The sequence below is a fragment of the Moschus berezovskii genome, chromosome 4 (assembly GCF_049115385.1).
Source record: "Moschus berezovskii isolate FMDL1 chromosome 4, NW_MosBer_1.0, whole genome shotgun sequence".
Lineage (NCBI taxonomy): Eukaryota > Metazoa > Chordata > Mammalia > Artiodactyla > Moschidae > Moschus > Moschus berezovskii.
Genome location: NC_142463.1, coordinates 37452155 through 37477563, shown reverse-complemented (window position 1 = coordinate 37477563; position 25409 = coordinate 37452155). Strand labels below are relative to the sequence as shown.

The following is a 25409-nucleotide window of genomic DNA, read 5'->3' as shown; positions in this document are numbered from 1 at the left end:
GGAAGAAGTGCTATATGGTATACTCCATTCTGTAACACAGTATTAAAAAGACATGCATTTAAAGGTCAAACTTTACTTAAATTAGTTTTTACTGCACTTTTTAAAATGAAACTGCCATTTTTGTTGTTGTTGCAAGCACATGGTAAAGAAGAAAGCAATGACTCCTAGTACAGCTCGGTGTCATTGCTCTAACACATACAAAGGCAACAGCAGGCCTAGTCTGCCACTGCTGGTTCATCATCATTGTGAATGTCAACATGGTGAAACGGCTAATACATCTTAGTATTATTATGTAAGTCATTTTGATCTTATAAACCCCCTGCAAGAAACTCAGGGACCCTCAGGGCCCACAGACAAAACTCTGAAAGCCATTATGCTAAATAAATAAACTTAGCTGCTGAAAGAATAATAGGACTATTAGTAGCTCCACAGTTTGTATAAGGAGAAACAATTTTGACTAGAAATAGGGAGCTGAGAAGTTTGCCTCAAAGCTATATGTGCATAGGAAGTTCATTTTTATTGATTCTTTATATGTTTCTTACTAAAACTCTGTATATTCACATTTATTGATACTTTTATGTTTATACGCTTTTATTAATACTTTATATGAAGGGATAAATTTATATGTAACCACTCCAGTGTTCTTGCCTGGAGAATCCCAGGGACAGGGGAGCCTGGTGGGCTTCCGCCTATGGGGTCACACAGGGTCGGACACGACTGAAGTGACTTAGCAGCAGCAGCAGCAGACATAAATCCTATGGACAGAGGAGCCTGGCAGGCTCCAGTTCACAGGGTCGCAAAAGAGTCAGACACAACTTAGTGACTAAACAGCAACAACAACAAAGACGTTAACGCATGCAATTTATATGTCATACTGATTATCATGGACAGTCTATGTAACATGAATTCATTATCAAGTAGCTTCAAATTTCTAAAGTGCTTTTTAAAAATTCAATGTAGTACTTAAACATTTTCTTCAGTGTAAAACTAAGCAGAAATAGTTGATAAACTTTTAAATGTCCCACTTTCAGTTTAAACACTGCTAAATCATGAAGGGTAGTATTTTTATTTATAATGTCAAAAAATTATACTTCTAGTGAAATTTATCTCATGCCATATTGGGATAAAGGTTTGTAATCATTGTACTGATTACAATGATCTTAACATTTACACCCTTGAGAGAGACACAGGGAGAAAATAACATAGATACTCAGCATGCAATACCCATTAATGATGCCTTTCAATAAAAAACAGTCTTTTGATAGAGCCAAGATGACTGTCAATCACAGGGCAAAAAAAAAAAAAAAACCATACACACACACCCAAAAATGTTGATTTAGGAGCTTTTTATTTTTTTTTTTTCTGTGTATGTTCCTACTATGGATTTTTTATTTTTTTTTTAATTTTTTTTTTTCTATGTAAACTTTTTATTTTATATTAGAGTATAGCCAATTAAAATAAAGCAGAGTGAGTCCACATTAACACTTATAGAAAAAAACATTTTTAGCTATCCTTAAGTTCTGGTCACATTATCATAATTCCAGTAACCCATGTTACTTGCCACACAATTTAAATTGTACAAAACCAAAATGAAATCAAAGAAGGTCAACTTACTCGATCTGCTAATCCTCCAGGAACTATAGTTCTTACGACGACACCACTTGATTTTCCCCCAACGATTCCAAAACCTAATCCTGAGCCATCATTAATGAGCTCAACATCTTCAATATGGCCCCAACGAATCTACAAAGTAATAGCAAGCAAAAACCAAAGTGTTACTAAAAACACATACATTCATTGCTTACCAATACAGTAATTATTAGTGTAACAGATACACCAAAAAAAATTAACATTCATTCATGTAATTAATCAAGTCAACTTTCTAACGACTCAGAGATGATTTCTGTAGGATCAGAGATCCTCTTAAGGATTTTATAATCTCATGGAGAGGTAAACTAAAACATAAACAATTAAAACATAAGACAGAATATTGGATCATAAGACACTGTAGCTCCAAGCGGACAGAAACACATTGCCTCATTCCCCTTTCTATGTCTAGCACAGTGCCAATCACCTAGTAGGAACCAATAAATGTGTGTTTATCTCAAAAGAGAATCATAAAATATTATAAAGATGGGAAGGCTATAGAGATAAGAGGTAAAATCCAGTGAAAAACTATGAAAGACTTCAAGGAATAAAGGCAACCCACTCCAGTATTCTTGCCTGGAGAATTCCGTGGCCAGAGGAGCCTGGTGGGCTATAGTCCATGCAGTAGCAAGGAGTCGGACATGACTGAGCGACTAACACTTTCAAGGAAAAGGCAGCATTTTAATTGCTCTACAGAGAAAAAATACATTCAAGCAAAAAGGGAAATTTAAGAACAAAGCTAGACTTAGATAAGGAGAATAACTGAAGGTTTCAGAAGAGGAAACAACAGGAGCAGTGATTTAGAAAGTTTAATCTGGCAGCAGTGTGAAGCATAAGACGGTGAGGAGGACAGGGTGACCAGAATGATTGAAGAGACTCTGAAGGAGAAGAAATGTAGACCCAACTGAAGATATTGGCAAAAGGATTATACAAATCAGACTAAAAGACATAAAAGCATTTTTCCTCTAACAGCAGGCTCCATCAGAAGTATACATTAAATCTACTTAATCCACCTGCAGGGCAAAAGCCTACCCCTCAAGACATTAAGACATACTTAGTTTTTCTATTATACTAAATTGGAAAGTTATTACACAATGTTAAAAATAACCAGAGTTTTCAGGAATATCTAACAGATTCACACCTGGAACAATATATAGTATCCAGGAAGCAACAATGTTTGCTAAAAATGCCTGAATTAGGGACAGCAGTTAATATTCTGCCCCATGCACTGTGCTTAGCTCTTCACATGCATTCTCATTTAAGTCTCACATTTAATGCAGTCTCATTTAATCTTCACAACATCTCTGTGAACTAGACACTTTGTTATTACTTCCAAGCAACAGACGATGAAACTGAGGTGTGGAGAACTCAAAGCATCTGCCCAGTAAGACTCAGTTATGCAGTAAGAGCTGAACTTGAACCCCCCTTAGCCTGACTCCGGACTCCTTATTCTTAACCACTGTGCTAAGCAACTTCCCACTTTGTTCATTCCATTTATTATATAAACTGTGTTGCATAAATATTACTGATTACAATAGGGAAAATGTCTGTACATTAGTGTTGTGACCTTGTACTGTACCCAGAAAGTCTATTTCTTCTTTTTCCTAATGAATGAAAATTAAATAAATCAGCCAGCACTTAGTGTTATAAGAAAATAAGATTTATTAGATTGTGTTCTGAAGATGCAGGTCAAAATCTGTGAAATGTTACAAAACAAGTTTAAAGATTCCCAAAGGAACATCAACTTTTATTCTTTTTTTTAACTTTTATTCTTTTAAATTGTTCAGTACACATCCTTACACGCAAAAAAAAAAAATAAATTCTGTAATTTTGCAGTATCCATAATCTAGGCATAAAAAATCCAATTTATAAAAATACTTTTAAAGCAAATAACCAAATCTTATGATACTCATAGTAAATCTCTAATAAAAACTCCTAGCTTAATTAGTTAAGTGGTTACATGACCAAGGAACTCTTTCCATTACCGAACAAATTATACCCAATACTATAAATTACCCCCTACATTAAATAATAACCTTAAACAAGGAGAATTAGAGGATGGTGAAAAACACAACAAAAACTCTTCATGAACTATCTTGTTTAACATGCTAATGCTGTCTTTAGAGATGTAATCTTTTTTGAACTATGACAAGTAAAATGACATCTTCTAAATATCTTTACGCTTATTAAAAAACAAAGGTATGATTCAAAATGAAGGATTTTCCAAATTTGCAACTCACTGTGTCAGGCAGATTTGCATCAGGTAGGCTGGCAGAAATGTTGCTTTTTGTGTGGACTGGCTCCCTGGCCACGACTAGACGCAAAGATCCAGTAGTTTCTTGTAACAATGCAATTGCTTGCTGGTGGGAAATGTTCTGATCCAGTGGCGTGTGATTAATAGCCAATATTTGATCATTTTCCCTTAACCTTTGATCCCTTGATGATAGAAGAAAATATTAAGTGATAAAACAGCCAGAGTGTTCTTTCTATTTTATATTGGAGTATAGTCGATTAACAATGTTGTGATAGTTTCAGGTGGACAGCAAAGTGACTCAGCCATACATATACATGCATCTATTCTCCCCCAAACTCCCCTCCCATCCAAATACCCTGATTTTCAAGATGTATTATTCAGGCAGTTTATACCTTATGGTACTACTTCACTTAATACAATTATTGAAATATTTAATTGCATGATGTAACAGAGCTCTTCAGAGTGCTTTTCATCAAAGCACTTATTAGCTAATTAACCAATTAAGTAGTGCATCCCTACACACCACACCATTTTAAAAGCCATTTGGCTGGAAAATAAGCAAAAACAATGTATAGAGCCCCAGTGCTAAAGTTTTGCAAGTATGGGCATTGTCATTGTGGCAGCACCTGTACCCCTGAACTCCCTCCAATCTGACTTCTACATGTACCATATAGGGCTATATGGTCCCCAATAACCTCCACTCTAGCAGATTCACCTCATCTCCATTGTCCCTTACTTCTCCAACATTTGTCAATAGAAGCCAAACTCTCCTTGAAAAGCAGGAAAGATTATTTCCAAATCTATCTCCTTCCCATCACCAATCCCCAGCTGCTAACCAAGGAAAAAAGGATATTTTTCAAAAGTAATCAGCAAAATCTTAAGGGAAAAAAGCACTATTATAGTTAATTGTTTTAATTAATTTATTTTAATTGGTTTCTGCCATACATCAACATGAATCAGCCATGGGTATACATATGTCCTCAAGGCAAGAATACTAATGTGGTTTGCCATTCCCTTCTCTGGTGGACTATGTAGGAAGCATCACTACGAACAAAGCTAGTGGAGATGAATGGAATTCCAGTTGAGCTATTTCAAATCCTAAAAGATGATGCTGTGAAAGTGCTGCACTCAATATGCCAGCAAATTTGGAAAATTCAGCCAAATTCCAGGCCACAGGACTGGAAAAGGTCAGTTTTCATTTCAATCCCAAAAAAAGGCAAAGTCCAAGAATGTTCAAACTACCACACAAGTGTACACATCTCACACACTAGTGAAGTAATATTCTAAATTCTCCAAGCCAGGCTTCAAGAGTACGTGAACTGTGACCTTCCAGATGTTCAAGTTGGATTTAGAAAAGGCAGAAGAACCAGAAATCAAATTATCAACATCCACTGGATCACTGAAAAAGCAAGAGAGTTCCAGAAAAACAGCTACTTCTCCTTTATTTAATACGCTAAAGCCTTTGACTGTGTGGATCATAACAAACTGAAAAATTCTTCAAGAGATGGGAATACCAGACCACCTGACCTTCCCCCTGAGAAATCTGTATGCAGGTCAAGAAGCAAACAGTTAGAAGTGGACATGGAACAACAGACTGGTTCCAAATAGGGAAAGGAGTACATCAAGGCTGTATATTGTCACCCTGCTTATTTAACTTAGATGCAAAGTACATCATGTGAAATGCTGGGCTGGATGAAGCACAAGCTGGAATCAAGATGGCTGGGAGAAATGTCAATAACCTCAGATATGCAGATGACACCACCCTTATGGCAGAAAGTGACGAAGAACTAAAGAGCCTCTTGATGAAAGTGAAAGAGGAGAGTGAAAAAGTTGGCTAAAAACTCAGCATTCAAAAACTATGAACATGGCATCCAGTCCCATCACTTCATGGCAAATAGATAGGGAAACAATGGAAACAGTGAGAGACTTTATTATCTTGGGCTCCAAAATCACTGCAGATGGTGACCACAGCCATGAAATTAAAAGACACTTGCTCCTTGGAAGAAAAGCTATGACCAACCTAGACAGCATAGTATAAAGCTGAAACATTACTTTACCAACAAAGGTCCATCTAAGGCAAAGCTATGGTTTTTCCAGTGGTCATGTATGGATGTGAGAGTAAGACCATAAAGAAAGCTGAGCACCGAAAAATTGATGCTTTTGAACTGTGGTGCTAGAGAAGACTCTTGAGAGTTCCTTGTACTGCAAGGAGATCCAACCAGTCCATCCTAAAGGAGATCAGTCCTGAATATTCAAGTATCTAATAATACTGGACTGGGTTGCCATGCCCTCCTCCAGAAATGTTCGATATAGTTAATATTTGTTGAGTACTTATGAGGTGCCAGAAACTCTGCTAAATGCTTTACTGTCATTATCTACTTTATTCTTCACAATCACCTTTTAAAGTATTTTAGTTAAATTTTACATGTAAGAAATTAAACGGAGTTTAGCATCTTATCTAAAGAGTCTGACTGTAAACCATACTCTCTAACTTCTTAAAGTGCATACCAAGAGTAGGATTTACTCTGGTTTACTATATATGACTTCATTATCTCCTAAACACCCCTCCTCCTCTTCATTATCTCCACAGTTCCTTCTTATCTTTATCTCTCTTGTATCCACCCATCTCTCCTTTCTATTCTCAATGTCAACCATCTAACTGAGATCCTTATCTAATACCTTATCTAAAGCCTGACTTGCAAAATTCCTCAAAGTCTATTTTTCTAGGCTCTCCTGTGCTGAATCTGCAAAGATATCCAACCAGTCAATCCTCAAGGAAATCAGTCCTGAATATTCATTGGAAGGACTGATGTTGAAGCTGAAACTCCAATATGTTGGCCACCTGATGCGAAGAGCTGACTCATTTGAAAAGACCCTGATGCTGGGCAAGATTGAAGGTGGGAGAAGGTTGGATGGCATCACTGACTCAGTGGACATGAGTTTGAGTAAACTCCGGGAGTTGGTGATGGACAGGGAGGCCTGGTGTGCTGCAGTCCATGGGGTTGCAAAGAGTTTGACACAACTGAGCGACTGAACTGAATTGTGCTGGTATTTCTCATCTCAAAAGTATATAATGACTGTCTATGGTTGTTGGCCAATAAGGAGAGCGTCAAAGCAAAGAATTTTGTCATGACTGCTTCATAAAAGAACTTTTTTAACCTTCAAAAGTAAAAATCTCTCTGAGAAGGGATTCATCTCAGAACAGAGAAGTATAATTCATAAATTTAGAATTATGAAAATTCCACTATATCACCCTTATGCTTTTCTCAGGTCACAGCAGCAGATTCAGCAAAATTTCATCAAGGACCAGAATTTGGTAGCTCCTGACCTCTAGGACATAATGTAAACTTGACTGGTACTCAAAGGCCACTATATTTGGCCCCAAAGTACTCTTCCAACTTGGCTTCCTCTCTCTATATATAAACCCCCTTTCCAACTATCCTGATCTACTCTTTCCCTCTCAAACATGTCTGGCATTTCCTGCTTTTGTGTAAATGGTTTTCTCTATCTCTAATGCCCTTCCACTCTACTCAACCAAATTCAATCCACCCTCCATGTTGCAACAAAGTGTCTTTGCCTCTGTCTCCTGTCTCTTCATCACTCACCTCATTATCATGATGCTCTGAGCTACTTGCTTATCACTCACTGAGCATTCATTTTTACTAACTGTGCTGTCCACAGAGCTAGCTACATCCTTTCCTACTAGATTTTAAGTTTTCTGAAAAGAGGGACTCATATGTTTTATACTCTCCTTTGGAACAAACAAACTGGGTATTTCAGTTTTTGATGCCAAAATTGTGGGTGGCTCTTACAATAGGTCACATTGCATTAAAAATGTTGCTTATATATATCCTTCTATTACTATTAGGAAAGGCTTATGTTATATTAGAGGAATAAGAATACTATACAAAATTGTACATACTTTAAGAACTTGTCTTTATAAAATGTTCTAGTGAATTTCTTGACAGTCCAGTGGTTAGGACTCAGCACTTTCACTGCTTTGGCCTGGGTTCAATTTCCAGTTGGGAAACTAATATCACGCAAGTGACACAGTATAGCCAAAAAAAACATTCTAATGCATTTCCTACAGTTGTCTCAGGGTAGTCAAAGTCCAGGAGCTTTTCGGTGTGTAGGAAGGGAGTTAATATATTTCTATATTTTAGATCATAGCCATGTATTATTTTCATAATTTTGAAATATATATATAATTTTTAACATTGAAAATGTTGCTTGTGAACTTCCTGAAGAAATCTTATAGTCCGGAAGATATCTTTTTTTTTTTAAAGAAATATTTATTTTTAATCTTTTTTTTTTTAAGAAATCTTTTAGTCCTGAAGAAATCTTTTTTTTTTATTTTAAGGAATATTTATTTTTAAATATGACCACTCCAGGACAATATCCAGGAATCACCTTCCATTTTCCCATCTCTCACATTCTCCTTCCTCTAACTTCTTCACCTAAATTCCTACTCACAACTTATTCATTAAGGGAAATTTCTTAATTAATCCCAAATGAATGAGTTACTCTTGAATCTTTTTGACCCTGATATATTAATAACTCATTTTGCAATAAGTTGGTCCTTAATTTACTCACACTCAAATTTTCTATTTTCTGGAAATCAATTCTATTTTAATCTACCTTTTCCTCTACCCAGTAGATTTCCAGGACATCTCATTTCTTTCCAGTCTGCCTAGGGAATATAAACTTAACCCAAAATAAACAAACTGCAGAAGTCTTCTGGAAAATATTATTTTGATGCATTCTAAAGCTGAACTCATTTTACTCCTACTATTATTTATAATTTAACTCTCTCATATATAAATGAATTCACACTTTGCATTCAAGGTGAGACCAGTTCTTTTCTCTCCACCACAACATTCAGAAATAATGGATCTCCATGACTTCAAGAGCCAAAGGATGTTCAGTAAGCTCCTGATATAACACAGTTCTATGTGGAGAATCCTCAGAAGAAAGAAAGACCATTTAAAATAATCCAGAAGGTCCTGCATGGCTGGCCTCTACCTCTCTCTAGCGACTTCTTTCACTGCCTTGCACTAAGCTTCACATCAGATAAACACCAGACACAGTCCTAAGATATGAGCTGTGTTCCACCTCTTCTCAGGGCTACAGATAAAGTCTCTATTCCTCTCCCTGGCACCTTCTGCCCTCTGGAGACTCCACTGTTGCCTCTCAAATTTCCCTTAAGCACCATTGCTTCCGGGAAGCCGCCTGACTACTTCGCTGTGGTGACAAGTCTCTACACACTCAAATATGAAACTCTTCTTTTCAGAAGTGCTCACCTCAAGCTGTACTTACAGATCGATTAGTACAGAGTAATTGAGATGCAAGAATGGACCACAAAATGACTAACAACATTGAAAATACACTAAAACCACTGAATTATATACCCCAAAATGGTGATGCTTACATTATGTGAATTATATCCCAATAATGATTCTTAAGTCAAAAAAAATTAAAAAGAAAATCTGAGCCAATCAAAGTTAAGTAGGCTTTTTGTCAAGGGACTTCATAGCCTTAAAGAAGCTACTGTCAAGTGACTCTAAGTCCAGTTTACCCTGGATTGCCTCGCTTCAGAATAGTCCTAATTATACCTCCTGTCTCAGTGTCATATTAATGGCACAGCCTCTAACTCTCCAAAATGTCCCAACTTGGACAATAAATTATATGATTATCCTAAGTACATATAGCTAATCTCCAAACACAGGATTGAGTTTCTCAAATATAACTGACTACTGGACTTCGCTGGTGGTCCAATGGTTAAGAATCCACCTGCCAATGCAGGGAACACAGGTTCGATCCCTGATCTAGAAAAATCCCACGTGTCAGAGCAACTAAGCCTGTGCACCACAACTGCTGAGCCTGAGTGCTCTAGAGCCCGTGCTCTGCAACAAGAGAAGCCACCACAATGAGAAGTCCAGGCACCCCAACAAAGAGTGGCCTCTGCTCGCCACAACTAGAGAAAGCCCAGACGCAGTAACAGAGACCCAGCACAATGAAAAACAAATTTTTAAAAAATTCTTTAAGTGTAGTGGATGAATATATCACGGTGTATTTGTATAGTTGAATACTATACAACAATGAAAACGAATGAAGTGCTACAATCAACCATGTTGATGAATTTCACAAACGTAATGTTGAACAAAAGAAGCCAGATGAAAAAAATGCATATTATAAAAAAAGTAAAGAGCTGACTACCGCTATAACTCCTCAGAACAAACTTCAGGAAATGCTCCATTAGATTGTTGAATAAAGGTACAAAGATCATAAAAATCCATCATTTCTGAATTTTCAGTTGAGGAGATTAGAACTGATCCCCAATACGTGGATAACGTGAATCCAAAAATATATTATTGACTGAATTTTCTGTCATAGTTATGCTATTGCTGCTAGTTTTCTAACAGGCAACAGTAATACTAATATATATTTTTAAAAAGTCATAATATAATGAATAGTGTGCTTTTTAAATAAGTAATAAACTGAAGAGCTGAAATCAAGTAGAGACAAAACACATAACCCTTAAAAAAATAAAACTCAGGCACAAGTGCAGAGGGGGAAATCACATAGACTTCAAAGGGATTTTTGTTTGAAAATAAGTGAAATAAACAGCATGTTATGACCAATAAAAAAGTTATTACAATCTCAAGTTTAATAAATAATATAATATGTAGAATGTAAATTTTAATATGCCCGTCTTACTGATCAAACCATTGCTGTATCACATTCAGTTGTGAGAGAGTGTGATGGAACAGAAAGAACATGAGCTTTGCCATCAGACAGTCTAAGAATCACAACATGGTTCCAGCAGTAATAGCTCTGTGACTGTAGGGAAACCACTGAACTTCTCTGAACATTCACATCTGTAAACTGGAATAATGATACTACTAGCTAGACTGATGCCACAAGTATATGTGAGAACATATGCAAAAGGCCTGAAAAATGCATAGAAGAGGAAAGCGTTAGCTGCTATCGTTAACTGTGCTGGTATGGCTAGTTTCTTATTCTCCTTAATGTTTTCAGAATTGTTAGAAGAAAATTAGCAAAAAGCAAATGAACACGCTTCCTCACCTGCCAGCTATACTCCCTGGCTGCACTTCCTTCACGAAGATGTCGACTTCTCCCAGATTTTGACCTCTAAGGGCCACCACACTGAATCCAAGGCCTCCAGTTGAGGGCCGTTCTATATCTATGTATTCGATTTGCCGGCCCTAATGAAGGGGGATTTAAAAAAGTCAATGAAATCTACATTTAACCAACCTGCCCTTTCTAAGGAACTAACATTTCTATTTTGTAAATAGCCTCCAAACAGCTTCTCTTAAGTCATTTCTAGGAAACCAAATAAACTCAGAATTTCAATAATAAATTATTTATTTCTGGAAATCCTCTCACTTGATTATTTTCAGTACAACATAAAGGGGCATGTGCACTGTTCTGCAACCTCAGGGAACTGGAGAGAGATTTTCACACTTCATTCACAGTATGAGACGAATCCCAAGCTAGATAAAAATTCCTGAGAAAAAATGTCTTTTGCCATAGTAAATTCTAAATTACTTTTTATAATGAATTTCTCTAAATTCTCTTGAAGCAAAATATTCTTATTATTAAATAAGAAAAGTAAACTAGTCTTATCAAAAAAAATTCTAATGTTGAGACCTAAATCAGAATCAGCTGCATTTTTTAGGGTTCTGTTTTTAATTCTATTGTGATAAATTAATATTTTATTAGGTTAATTCAAAGAATTACAGACAGGCCACCATTCAAATGGGGTTACCTGTGACAAACAAGTATTTTATTGCTTTGGTGAATAATTGCATTTATTACATGAGAACTTCATAAATGTAATCAACTAATAAAAGCATCACATAAAAATAATTATTTGTCAAATTAAGGGGATAGAGCAATTAGATCAAAAAAGGAATTAGGTGTAGAACATTATTTAACTGTCACATCTTAAATAGATTCTTTTTAACTTTCAAACTAAAGTTTCATTTTTTAGGGTACTTGTTAGAAGGCAAAGTGAATAAAGGAAACTAGCATATCTAAAAATTCAACTGTCTATCATTTGATTTTAATAGATATTAAGGATGAAATGGGATTGCACTTTCAAATGTTTTCCTAGACTTTCCAAATTATAATTTTCCAAATTACATTTGGATTTTATATATACTATAAATTATATATACTAGATTTCCAAATTATATATACTAGATTTTCCAAATTATATTAGTTCTAACTCCCATTAATTCTGTTTTGATATAAAATTAAAAATAATTTCAAAGGAATTATATCACTTTGGCAGACATATCATTTTTCCTTCTATGAGCAAAACGGTGAAAATCTCTTTCCTTACAAGTGTACAGATGTGTCAGACTGGAGTCATTGTCTTAAAAACTATCCTCACCAGGCACATGGATATTTTTCTTATGTAATTTTAAACAAATTTCTAACTCACAGATTAGAAAACAGTATCAACTCCTCTTAACAATATAAAAACACAAGCAAACAAAACACAGAGTAGAGGCAAAAAGTGTGGATGTAGGTTTCTTTTTTAACCTCCAACAAGAGAAATAAAGCTAAATAGTCCCTTGACAAGATATAACTTTACCTGGGCCATCTGTTGTATGACTGAGTTAAAATCTTCATTTCCTGACTTTGGAGTCCAAGAAAATAACCCAGATACAGTTAAGTTATTAGAGGACCTGTGGGCATTCCCATTAGCAATGGCACCATCCGTGAACACCAATAACCCTTTCCTAGAAAAATCAAAGTTGGCTGAACAATCTGAGGGTATATGGCTGAGCTGTTGGAGAAAAAAAGAGAGAATTATCAACAGAAACCTACAGACAAGAAGTATTTCTATTTATTATATATTATATTTTATCTCTCACATGTATAATGGTATGCTAAATATATACATGTGAAAGAAATAAGATACAGATACATGAATCGGTGTTTGTAAGGCTATAAATGTATTTAGTATTATACAAAATGTTTAACTTATTCTCATTTCCTGCCTTCTACCGTTACCTCAGGTTAATATAGCATGTAATATAGCTCATTATACTTTACATACACAAATATGTCCAGTCACATAAACATGTATATAAGACTCTGAGCCCTTCTGCATTTATCTATACATTTCAGTGGCTCAGCTGGTAAAGAATATGCCTGCAATGCAAGAGACCTGGGTTTGATTCCTGGGTCAGGAAGATACCCTGGAAAAGGAAATGGCAACCTACTCCTATACTCTTGCCTGGAGAATTCCATGGACAGAGGAGCAGGGCAGGCTACAGTCCATGGGATCACAAAGAGTTGGAGAGTAACTTTCCCTTTCATACATTTCCATGTGGGGATACACAAAAGATCTGCAGGTAGTATATTCAAAGAAAACTCAGCATTTATTAAGTGCTTGCTATAAGGACAGTACTATACCAAAACTCTTACACAGTGTCTCACTTAATCTTTACAATAGCCCTAGAGATACTCTTATTTCATTTTGTGAACATGGAAACAGAAGCACACAGGGATTAAATAACCTGCCCATTAGTAGCAAACGTATTGCAAAGCCACTTAAACATTAGTGGGGGAAATAAAAAGGTGGGGGGATTCAGTAATTAAGGGGAAAGAAAAATAGAGGTTAATTTTTAAAATATCATTGGCTGAGGGTCTTCCCTGTTGGTCCACTGGTTAAGATTAAGACTCTGCACTCCCAATATAGGGAGCATGGGTTCAATCCCTGGTCAGGGAAATAAAATCTGTCATGCCTCATGGTGTGACCAAATTAATTAATTGACTGATTTAAAAATATCAATGGCTGATACAAGTACCAACACAATGGAACAAAGGAAATATCAAGAACAAATGTCATAAGACTCACAGAAAAAAATCAACACCCATAAAAACTCTATGAAAACAGACAGGAAAAATCACATAGATTTTACAGCTGAATGAATAAAATATTATTATTTACATAATAACTGCACACTAAATAAACATAAAAGATAGTTATTATGATGGAACAGTTGCTTAAGTCCAATTTTAGTCCAGTATGAGTGATTCCCTGGTGGCTCAGAGGTTAAAGCGTCTGCCTCCAATGCGGGAGACCCGGGTTCGATCCCTGGGTCGGGAAGATTCCCTGGAGAAGGAAACGGTAACCCACTCCAGTATTCTTGCCTGGAGAATCCCATGGACGGAGAAGCCTGGTAGGCTACAGTCCACGGGGTCGCAAAGAGTCGGACACGACTGAGCGACGGAACGGAACAGATGAGTGATAGATTTGTAGTGATCTTTCCCAACTTGTACTGCCACCAATAGCATTCACTGCTGTGATGTACTCATTCCATTATCAGAGAATATAGAAGCTTCAATATGGGGAGTGCTAAAATTCTAGTATAAATTTTGATCTAGAGAAAGTAATTCACAGAAAGACATATGTGCAGAATTTAATCCTTAGTTATAGAAAAATCACTTGCTAAATATTTATGGATAGGCATTTTGGTTTATCAGCAAAAAGCATTTTTTTCCCCAAATTTCGTTAATTTTCACATAACAACTCTGCTACATTATCTTCAACTACATTTAAAATTCTGCCCATATTTAATCTATAAGATAGCTACTATTCAAGTTCAGCTTCTAGAATAGACGATTTAAAATCAATTTGCCATCCCTGACCCCAAAACAGAACAACCAGGAGACTAGGTAAAACTCTTAATTGACATCACTCCAAGCAGAGGGGCTATGTGTCCTGTAATTCTGAAGAAAACGTTGAGAATTTTCAAAGCATCTGACCTTTACATAAATAACTATGAAAACCAGACCCCAAGCCAAACACAAAACTTATTATCAACATTTTTAAACCATCTATGCCAACGCTACCTGCACACAAGTCTCAATACAGTCTCTTTGCAGAATTAAGAGTAGACTGTTTGTATCTATCTCCTTCTATATTTCTTTGCTGGTTTGAATAATAGCAACAGGTAAAACCTTGATGGGTAACTTACTTGCCCCTTCAGTTGCTTGATGGACTGTTGAAGTGTGAGTATCTGGTTGAAAAGGGGGCTCTTTAGTGTCTCATAAAACAGAGAGAGCTTTTCATTCTGCGAAGTGTCACCCTTCTCCTGCAATTTCATTTTCAAGCGATCAAGAACTTGCAGGACCTGCAGTTTATCTTTTTTAAGAAGGATAATGAGTACAAGTTAAATCCCATCTTACATTCCATTTTTGAATAATTAATTTAGTGAAAGAAGTATATATCTAGTTTACCTGTAGCAGGATTTTCAGGCATTTTGAATTACTGTCTTCAATCACTTTTAAAGAAACCTAAAGAAAAAAATTTAAATATAACAGAAAAATTATTTTCCATTAGTGTATGCAATTCTATAGTCCTATAGAAAAGCCAAAGAAAACCTCAAGAACATTCTCCATCAAAAGATTTCATTCAGGAAATCCAAATTAAAAGCCATACACAGTCACTAAAATGGCTAAAACTAGAAAGCAAAACAGATCATTGCAAGTGGTGACAAAAATGTGAAGCAACCAAGACTCTGACACATTGCTGCTGCTGCTAAGTCACTTCAGTCGTGTCCGACTCTGTGTGACCCCATAGACGGAAGCCCACCAGGCTCCCCCGTCCCTGGGATTCTCCAGGCAAGAACACTGGAGTGGGTTGCCATTTCCTTCTCCAATGTGTGAAAGTGAAAAGTGAAAGTGAAGTCGCTCAGTCGTGTCCGACCCTTAGCGACCCCACGGACTGCAGCCTACCAGGCTCCTCCATCCATGGGATTTTCTAGGCAAGAATACTGGAGTGGCTTGCCAGTGCCTTCCCCGGACACACTGCTAGTAGGAACATAAAATGGCACAAACACTTTGAATAACTATTTGACAGATTTTTTGGAAGTTAAAACTATACTTACTATATGACCCAGTACTTTTCCACTTTTAAACACTCATTCAAAAGTGAAAATATATGAGCACAAAAGACCTATGCAAAAATGTTCAGGGAATTCCCTGGTGGTCCAGTAGTTAGGATTCAGTGCTTTCACTGCCAAGGGCCGGGGTTCAATCCTTGGTCAGGAAACTAAGATCCCACAAGTTGTAGGATGTGGCCGAAAAACAGCAACAACATAGCATTTTTATTTATAAATGCCCCAAACCAGAAAAACCCAAATGTCTAATAACAGATTAAAAGATAAATCAATCAAGATATGTAAACAAAATAGAATATCCAGAAATAAAAATGGAAAACATTACTGACACACACAACAAAGATGAATCTCAAAAACAGTGTTGAGAGAAAAGAAACAGACCAAAAAAGATATGATTGCCTGGGCACAGTGGAAAGCAGTTGACTAGGAAAATATCTGAGGAAGGTTTTTTGGGGTGATGGAAATTTTTTTTTTTATGTTCTGTGTTTTGAACGAAGTATTAAACAGATGTGTACATTTATTACAATTCATTGACCTATATATTTGTTATATTTTATTGTACGTAAGTTATACTTAAAGACAGTTAAATTTTTTTAAAAAAAGAGATCCTAGGCTGGAAAAGAACCTTCAAATAATGGATAAAGAAGATACTAGAGAGATTAGGGGAAAAAAGCCAAACTAGTCATCAAATGATAATCACCCAATCTGGCATTGTCCATGGATAATTTTTTTAATTCCAATGATTTGCTCAAATTAGCCTAAAATGTAATCAAAACTCAAAAAGTTAGGACTTCCCTGGTGACGCAGGGTGGAGAGTCCACCTCCCGATGCAGGGACACAGACTCAATCCCTGGGCCAGGAGGATCCCACATGCCCTGGAGTGGCTGAGCCCAAGACCCACAACTACTGAGCCCACAGGCAGCAGCCATGGAGGCCAGCGCACCCTAGAGCCGGTGCTCTGCAACAAGAGAAGCCATGGCAATGAGTTCTCCCACTGCAACTAGAGTAATCCCTGCTCGCCGCAACTAGAGAAAAGCCCGCACAACAACAAAGATTCTGCACAGCCAAAAATTAATTAAAAACAAAACAAAACCCTCACGATCTTAGCAAACCCTTTTCTCTGTTGAAAATGGCACTTTCACAGAGGTCACTTAAACAAAAAAACAAAACAAACCATAACGATCACTTTCACTGTGATACTTTCATACCACATACACTATGAAACTGTCTCACTTTCACAGTGGTACACTGTTGTAGACGAACCATCTAAGAAATATGAGTCAAACTGTTCTTACATCATCTCTGAATACACTTCTGAACACAATCTTTATCTTCTAACTCAAGGTCATGAAGCAAGAAAGCATATTAAAAACCAGTAAGAGATGCTTTTGGCATTGATAAAAGGTTCCTATATTCCATTCAAATATTCACTGGATCCATGAGAATACAGCATCACAGAAAAGCTTCTGATGTGTTCAGCATCTTAACTATGCAGCCCTTAAAACTACCCACTGATGGGTAAATGTGAATAACCTGTAGTCATGAGCGACTTCACTTTCACTTTTCATTTTCATGCATTGGAGAAGGAAATGGCAACCCATTCTGCTGTTCTTGTCTGGAGAATCCCAGGGACGGGGGAGCCTGGTGGGCTGCCATCTATGGGGTCGCACAGAGTCGGACACGACTGGAGCGACTTAGCAGCAGCAGCAGCAGTCACAATGACACTGTCCTTTTCTGTAGCAGCACTTAGTCCAAGAGTGGACAAGAGCAGCTTTGTGGTCATTAATACTGTACATCAACCTCTCTAAATCAAAGAAAGCAAGCTAAAACTATGAAGTGCTACTTTTTATATTATACTGGCACTTTTTTCTAATAATAGCTTGTACCCCAGATGTCACAGAAAAACAGGTGGGAAAATCTGCACACTCTTCTAGGAGAGTGACTGAGCAATATCTATCAATGCATTAAATTCATATTCTCTTCTACCCAGAATATTAACTTCTGAGTGTCTCTCCTAAAGAAAGGAGAGACAAAAAGGCACACAGATGATGTACAAGCACATTTGCTGCACTGCTTTTAACAATAAAACTCCTAGAAAAATTAAACTATCAAAATCAGTCATTAAAATAATGACTATGGTTGAAATGTATGGAAACAGGAATGAGTGGGGTAATGGTTATTAGCAAGCCTGTGGCTCAATCCTTCATCGAGGGATTCCCAGACTGATGCCAGACCTCCTCCGTGCAAACAAGCTAAAAGGTTTTAATAGATAACACAGTCTCTCATTTTAAAATGTCAGGAAATACCTGATCTGTCTTAATTGCTATTGTAAATAATCTGAGAACATATGGATTTACAGAGCATAGCTGGCTGGAAGATGGGAGGTAATCACAAAGACATTTTCTATTTGGGGAACTAATGGAGTATAAATCTTGGGATTTCCCAAGCTGAAGAAGCTTCTTTTAAGAAAATGTTTCTGTATATATTGTTCACAACAGGTCTGGTAACTCCAAACAAAACAAAAAATGTGTTCCTAGGTTGAATTTTACTTGACACATTAAAAATATCAGTAAAAGTCTGTCAAAAATCGCAGTAAAAGTCTGTTAGAAATACATTTATAAGTAACTTAAGGTCAGTCTATGTGTAAGGAGGTATTTTAAGCATGCTGATAATATGTCCTAATATGAAAAAGTGACATTTTTTGGAAGCTGTGTCTACTGGCTGGGGGCTCCTCCAGAAAGGAATTTTCTGCCTAGTTCCTGTGTTCCTCTTTCTTGCCTGTAACCTCGGAATCACAATTAAGGTTTGGTGCTGGGGAAGAGCTCTCATTCACAGGAGGGCAATTCAACCCTTTGTGTTAACACAGGAACACCAGCTAATCCATGAATGTGTGCTCAGTCACTCAGTCGTGTCTGACTCTGAAGCCCCATGAACCGTATGCAGCCTGCCAGGCTCCTCTGGCCACAGAATTTTCCAGGCAAGGATGCTGGAATAGATTGCTACTTCCTACTCCAGGGGATCTTCGTGACCCAAGGAATCAAAGCTTAACACCTCCTGCACTGGCAGGCAGATTCTCTACCACTGCACTACCTGGGAAACCCCATTATCTAACAGACACACCGAATAAGAACAATAAGCTTCAGGATATATGAACTATTTCCCCCTTTTTAAGAAAATAATATATATTGGTGTATATATCGTTTTCTAGATTTAGAAAGATAGTCAATACAATAATAATGATAACTTATGGGAAGAAGTGAGGAAGGGGAGATAAAAAATTAGACCTGTACTTTATAAATACTAGGGCTGTTTATTTTAAAAACATGTTTTATGTTTATAACTTGAAAAGTAAAACGGACAAAATGGCTAAGATGGCCTAGTGAGAGATAAAGATAGATATATAGCAAGAAAATGACAACACAATAGGATAATTATATTGTAGCAATATAATATAATGCAGCAATATAATGTAGCAATATAATAGCAAGGGTGTGTACCATGTGCAAATAGATGGGGAAACAACGGAAACAGTGAGAGACTGTTTTGGGGGGCTCCAAAATCACTGCAGATGGTGACTGCAGCCATGAAATTAAAAGATGCTTGCTCCTTGGAAAAAGAGCTATGACAAACCTAGACAGCATATTAAAAAGCAGAGACATTACTTTACCAACAAAGGTCCGTCTAGTCAAAGCTATGGTTTTTCCAGTGGTCAGGTATGGATGTGAGAGTTGGACTATGAAGAAAGCTGAGGGCTGAAGAACTGATGCTTTGGAACTGTGGTGTTGGAGAAGACTCTTGAGAGCCCTTGGGTTGCAAGGAGATCCAACCAGTCCATCCTAAAGGAAATCAGTCCTGAATATTCACTGGAAGGACTGATGCTGAAGCTGAAACTCCAATTCTTTGGTCACCTGATGCAAAGAACTGACTCATTGGAAAAGATAGTGATGCTGCGAAAGATTGAAGGTGGGAGAAGAAGCGGACAACAGAGGGTGAGGTGGTTGGATGGCATCACCAATGCGATGGCCATGAGTTGGAGTCAGCTCTGGGAGTTGGTGACAGACAGGGAAGCCTGGTGTGCTGCAGTCCACAGGGTTGCAAAGAGTCAGACATGACTGAGCGACTGAACTGAACTGGACCATGTGCTCAGAGAAATCATAAAAGGAGAGTGACTGTCCTGCCCACGGAAGTTTGGGAATGCTGGAATGAGAACACACTAGAGACCTCTCTCAGAAAAAGAACAGAGTATAAAAGCAGAGTGACCATTTGTCCTCATTTGCCTAAAATAGTCTCAGATTACTCCGCATCTTTATTAATAGCAGTCCATTTCATTCTCAGAAGGGTTCCAGTTTGAATGACACATAGGGTGCCCTGAGTTAAGGACTTCTTAAATTTTAGCGAGCCTCAGGATCACCCTGAGGGATTGCTAAAACACAAATTGTAGGATCCACTCCTAGTGTTTCTGATCCTGTATGTCTAAGCCAAGTCCTGAGAATCTGCATATCTAAAGTTCCCCGTAATTCTAGTGCAGCTAGTCGAGAGACCACAATCAGAGAATTACCACATACAGGTTATAAAAGTGCATGACTCTGAGTGAGACTAGTAACTAGCTCTAAATGAACTACTATAAGGTCTCTAAAGGCAGCAAAAAGGGCAAAAAAGTAATTCAGACCAGTGTTACTACACGTGTAGACTGTGGATTGATGCTTCACCCACAGAGATAAGCACCAAAACTGGTACTCAAGCATTTAGAAACCATGGAATGTGGCAGTCATGTAGGTCTATTAAATTTAGTAATAAAAAACACAACTTACATTGTGATTATTTTTGTAATTTCCTTTTTCTAACAATTCATTTTTCTACTAATTTCATTAAAATGTCAGTCCTTGAAAGACTAGGAGAGGGGAAACCGAATCTTCCATCACTGAGTTTGAGAAGCACTGGTTCAGACAGACTATTTTGAGAGGGTCCTTGTAAATAATGCTAAGCAGACTACTCTTTATCCTGTGAGCAGCAGGAAGCAATCAAAGGCTTTTAAGTAGGGAAATATTGAGTCCAGATTTCTATTTAAAAAGATAATTCTGGTAACAAGATAGATTAGTGGTCTTTGAAACAAACATTCCCATCAGTTAAAAATAAGTTGACCATATATTACTATATTTACGTTATATGTGTTTTAAAATATACATAAAATAGAAACATCATGAGAGTAAGGAAAAAATAAAAAGCAAAATTTTATTGTCCTTTTCTTACCCTCTCAAAAGATCTTCCTGCACATTTTGAAAACCATGGTGGTCAAATATCTTTCAGTAAGGTTTCAGGTTAAAATCTGGTTAGCCATCCAATCCTATGACTCATATTTATTAAAAGCTAAACTATATCCACAGAACACACCTGGATAATTACCACAACTTCATGATGCTAAGTAATATCTAGGGAAGGGCACTAGGGCTTTCAAAGTATATGAAGTCAGAAGGAAGAAATTCAATAACTGTATAACTGACCATCCAGGAAGTAGCATGTACAATAAACAGAACCCATGTTTCATGCATTTTATGATCATAGGAAATCTTTGGCCAAAGAATTTTGACCTATTTGGCCCAGCAGAGAAACTGACAGGGTTTACAGCAAGGCATTTCAAGTCTGTTTAGACATGGTAAAGCTGAGTCTTGTGGTAGACAGGCTACCTGCAATGGGCCAGAGGCCAGGCATTAAAATGTGCTGTCCTCAGAGCTGCACAGACTCCAGAGAACCAGTAGTCTATTATGGTTAACAGCTTCCACTCCATCATTGATCAAGAGAGTTTGTGCCATGAATTTTTCATGTCTGGTTCACTGTGGGATTTGACTGAAGGAAATTATTATAATATTGTGGCTTTTCAAAAATACCCATGCCCTTAGCCATTACCAATTAATGGAATATTTGAGAAAAACTGCTGCAGAGTTAGAAATTTAATTTGATTTAAATTTCTAGGTGGAGGAAACTTATTGAAAAGATTTATTAACTGCTTTAGTTCAAGAATGTAGGCCAATTAAGGACCATGAGAAACATACTCTGCAGATTCCCAGTAGCACACAAGACTGTAACTACCTAAGACATCTATGCTTCTTTCTTAAATCGAGCAAGATATCATGTCTTGAAAATTTGGTTTAACAAGACATCTTATACTTTTACCTTAGAAAACTGATCACTGGCAACCTGTATAGGGAAGCACAAGTAGTCAGCCTGTTGCTGCACGTGTGAATTGGGCATATCACAGTTAGACTGCATGTTACTCTTCAATGGGAATTCCCCAGAGCTCAAGAAAACCGGGGACTCTGAACAATCTAAATGCTATTAACTACAGATGAAGTCATGATTTCAGAAGTTATTCAAAAATTGGAATACATGAGCAACTTTAAATTTCTATTGCTTCCTTAGCAGAGCAAAGTTCAAGCTGTGTCTAGCTGCCATGGCCATGTCTTCAAAGCTCAGCGTTTATGAGGTATTGATTAAATGGAAAACGAACTCTCCTTGCCAGGGAGTAACAATGGCTCTTCACTCAAACTACAGATAAACACATCTGCTGTCATCCTAATATAGAGTCAGACAAGTCTCCTAGCCTGCATCCCTATCAAACAGCAAAGCATATTCTAAACCCCTTCAGTTCAGTTCAGTCGCTCAGTCGTGTCCAACTCTTTGCGACCCCATGAATCACAGCACGCCAGGCCTCCCTGTCCATCACCAACTCCCAGAGTTCACTCAAACTCATGTCCATCGAGTTGGTGATGCCATCCAGCCATCTCATTCTCTGTCGTCCCCATCTTCTCCTGCCCCCAATCCCTCCTAGCATCAGAGTCTTTTCCAGTGAGTCAACTCGTCACATGAGGTGGCCAAAGTATTGGAGTTTCAGCTTTAGCATCAGTCCTTCCAATGAACGCCCAGGATTGATCTCCTTTAGAATGGACTGGTTGGATCTCCTTGCAGTCCAAGGGACTCTCAAGAGTCTTCTCCAGCACCACAGTTCAAAAGCATCAATTCTTCGGCGATCAGCTTTCTTCACAGTCCAACTCTCACATCCATACATGACCACTGGAAAAACCATAGCCTTGATTAGACAGACCTTTGTTGGCAAAGTAATGTCTCTGCTTTTTAATATACTATCTAGGTTGGTCATAAGTTTCCTTCCAAGGAGTAAGCGTCTTTTAATTTCATGGCTGCAATCAGCATCCACAGTGATTTTGGAGCCCAAAAAAATAAAGTCTGACACTGTTTCCACTGTTTTCCCATCTATTTCCCATAGAGTGACATGTTTAAAAAAAAAAAAACTGTATTTTTGGCTGCCATCAAAACACCATACTCCTGGAATTTTGGAAACAGATATATATAAATTCTAAAACAATCCTGATATTTCAGGGCCATGTACCTAAGCCACAGGCAATGTTTAAGTCCACTTAATGTTGAACATTTAGGACATGTTGTGGGCTTCCCTAGTGGCTCGGAGGTTAAAGCGTCTGCCTCCAATGCGGGAAACCCGGGTTCGATCCCTGAGTCGGGAAGATCCCCTGGAGAAGGAAACGGTAACCCACTCCAGTATTCTTGCCTAGAGAATCCCATGGACGGAGAAGGCTGATAGGCTACAGTCCACAGGGTCGCAAAGAGTCGGACACGACTGAGTGACATCACCTACCTACCTACCTAATGTTGGACATTTAGGACATGTTGAAGTCAAAGCTGAAAGAGTCCATGTTAAACTCAGAATCAGAAGTGAAAATTAAGTCAGTTTATCAGAATAATTCAATTAGATAAATACTTTTTTCATTAAACAATTCATAGTTAGCCAAAGCATATCAGTTTCTGTCTATAACTTGTCCACTGTGTATAAACAAAGTTAAACTGTTTTATGATATGCTCCTTTTTCCTGTTGGTGGCAGTTTTTTTTCCAATGATCAGCAAAAAATAATTATGAACTGGGCAGTTTTCACTTATGGATCTCTGACGTGTAGCCAGTCACTCTCTGAAAGAACCAGGCATTCACACTCCTCATTAATGGCTAGTTTCTACCTCAAATATTCTGTTCAGTTCTTCCCACACTGCAGACTGTATGCCCTTAACCTCTCCCAGAAATAGAGTCATGCCATTTTTGGGATGCTTATGATACTCAAAACAAACTGAACAAATTGTGAAATAGGCCAAACTATTCCCTGGTGGCTCAGAGGGTATCCACCTGCAACGTGGGAGACCTGGGTTCAATCCCTGGGTTGGGAAGATCTCCTGGAGGAGAGCATAGCAACCCACTCCAGTGTTCTTGCCTGGAGACTCCGCATGTCCAGAGGACCCTGGCAGGCTACAGTCCATGGGGTCAAAAAGAGTAGGACACGACTGAGTGACTAAGCACTTGCTTTAGACACCTTTCCCACTAACGTTCACCCTTCCTTCTCTGACCTCCCAAAATCCATTTCATCTGGCATTAAATCATGTAACTAGTTTTTGGGTGCCTACTATGTACACTACAGGATCATTCTGTATAATATCTCATTTATCTTAACAATGTAGCATCTTTTTGCAAATGCATTAAAGACCTTATAATTTCAAAAACTAAGGGAGAAAGCACTTTGAAATGGTAATGACAGGAAGACTGCAACCGCCACTGAGTGGCATTAATTTCACTTTGTGGGGAGGGAAGGTCAACTGCTGAAGACTTTTTCAGCAACTAACTACTTTAAAAATGAGAGTTGGAGATTTCAAATTTTCCAAGAGGGAGGGAACGAATGTTTGTAAACTTGACCATCAACATCTACTTACTTCATCTTCCTCTCCTGCCACACTCCATCCTGGAGCTTCAAGTTCCAGAAAATAATACGGTGAGGGACTGCCTTTCCCATTGCAGAAGCCTTACCCAGGCCCTGTTACCAACGTCATGCCTATCAATTAAGGGCTAAAGTTAAATGAAAACAGGTCTGTCCGTCCCTGAAATGCTGCACACCTGGGATTCAAAGTTATCTACTAACCAGACATGTGCACAGCATCAAAGCAAAGGGCAACACTGGTTTGGTTTGTTCTTTTAAGAGTAAGATCAATATTTGAGAATGCTCATTTCACAGAGATTACACTAACTTCATTTAACCACAAGGCAGCTTCACAAATGCATGCAGTATAGAGACAATTCAAATCTGAAATTCTTAAAACACAAACTACCTTTGTTTACAATATTACTGGGTGGCAGGGTTTTAAACTATATGAATGGCAAATTATACTATATGTTTATCCTTCAGCTTTATCTCAATTTTACATTTTTAAGATTTAGTCATGATGATATACAAGCTCCTTTTCATTCACTGTAACTACATGATTAATAGGAATTCATGATTCATTCAGCTAATCTCCTGTTGAGCATTCCCTACTGGTCACTAACACAAACAAGGGATTAGAACTAAATATCTCTTTTGATAACCAACTTTTTTCCAGGTGATTCAACAATCAATTCTCATAATACAGGAGAGTCTACAGTTGAAAAGCTTTGAAATCAGAGACCTGGGTTCCATTCCTGGAGCCAGCTCTGTGTTCTTGTAGCCAATTGCTTGAATTTT

At 37.6% G+C, this 25409-nt stretch overlaps 1 protein-coding gene across 4 annotated transcripts in view; it reads right to left on the bottom strand.

Moving 5' to 3' along the window:
• The window catches only part of PATJ (PATJ crumbs cell polarity complex component), a 385356-nt gene that overhangs the window by 352278 nt on the left and 7669 nt on the right, over window positions 1-25409 (bottom strand). For all 4 annotated transcript variants that reach the window (XM_055402500.2, XM_055402504.2, XM_055402503.2 and 1 more), the window contains exons 2-7: window positions 15182-15238; window positions 14920-15086; window positions 12525-12719; window positions 10988-11127; window positions 3888-4083; window positions 1615-1743 (exon numbers count right to left, since the gene is read on the bottom strand). In XM_055402500.2, coding sequence (XP_055258475.2) covers window positions 1615-1743; window positions 3888-4083; window positions 10988-11127; window positions 12525-12719; window positions 14920-15086; window positions 15182-15203 — 849 coding nt within the window. In that variant the 5' untranslated portion in view covers window positions 15204-15238. The remainder of the gene's footprint in view (window positions 1-1614; window positions 1744-3887; window positions 4084-10987; window positions 11128-12524; window positions 12720-14919; window positions 15087-15181; window positions 15239-25409) is intronic.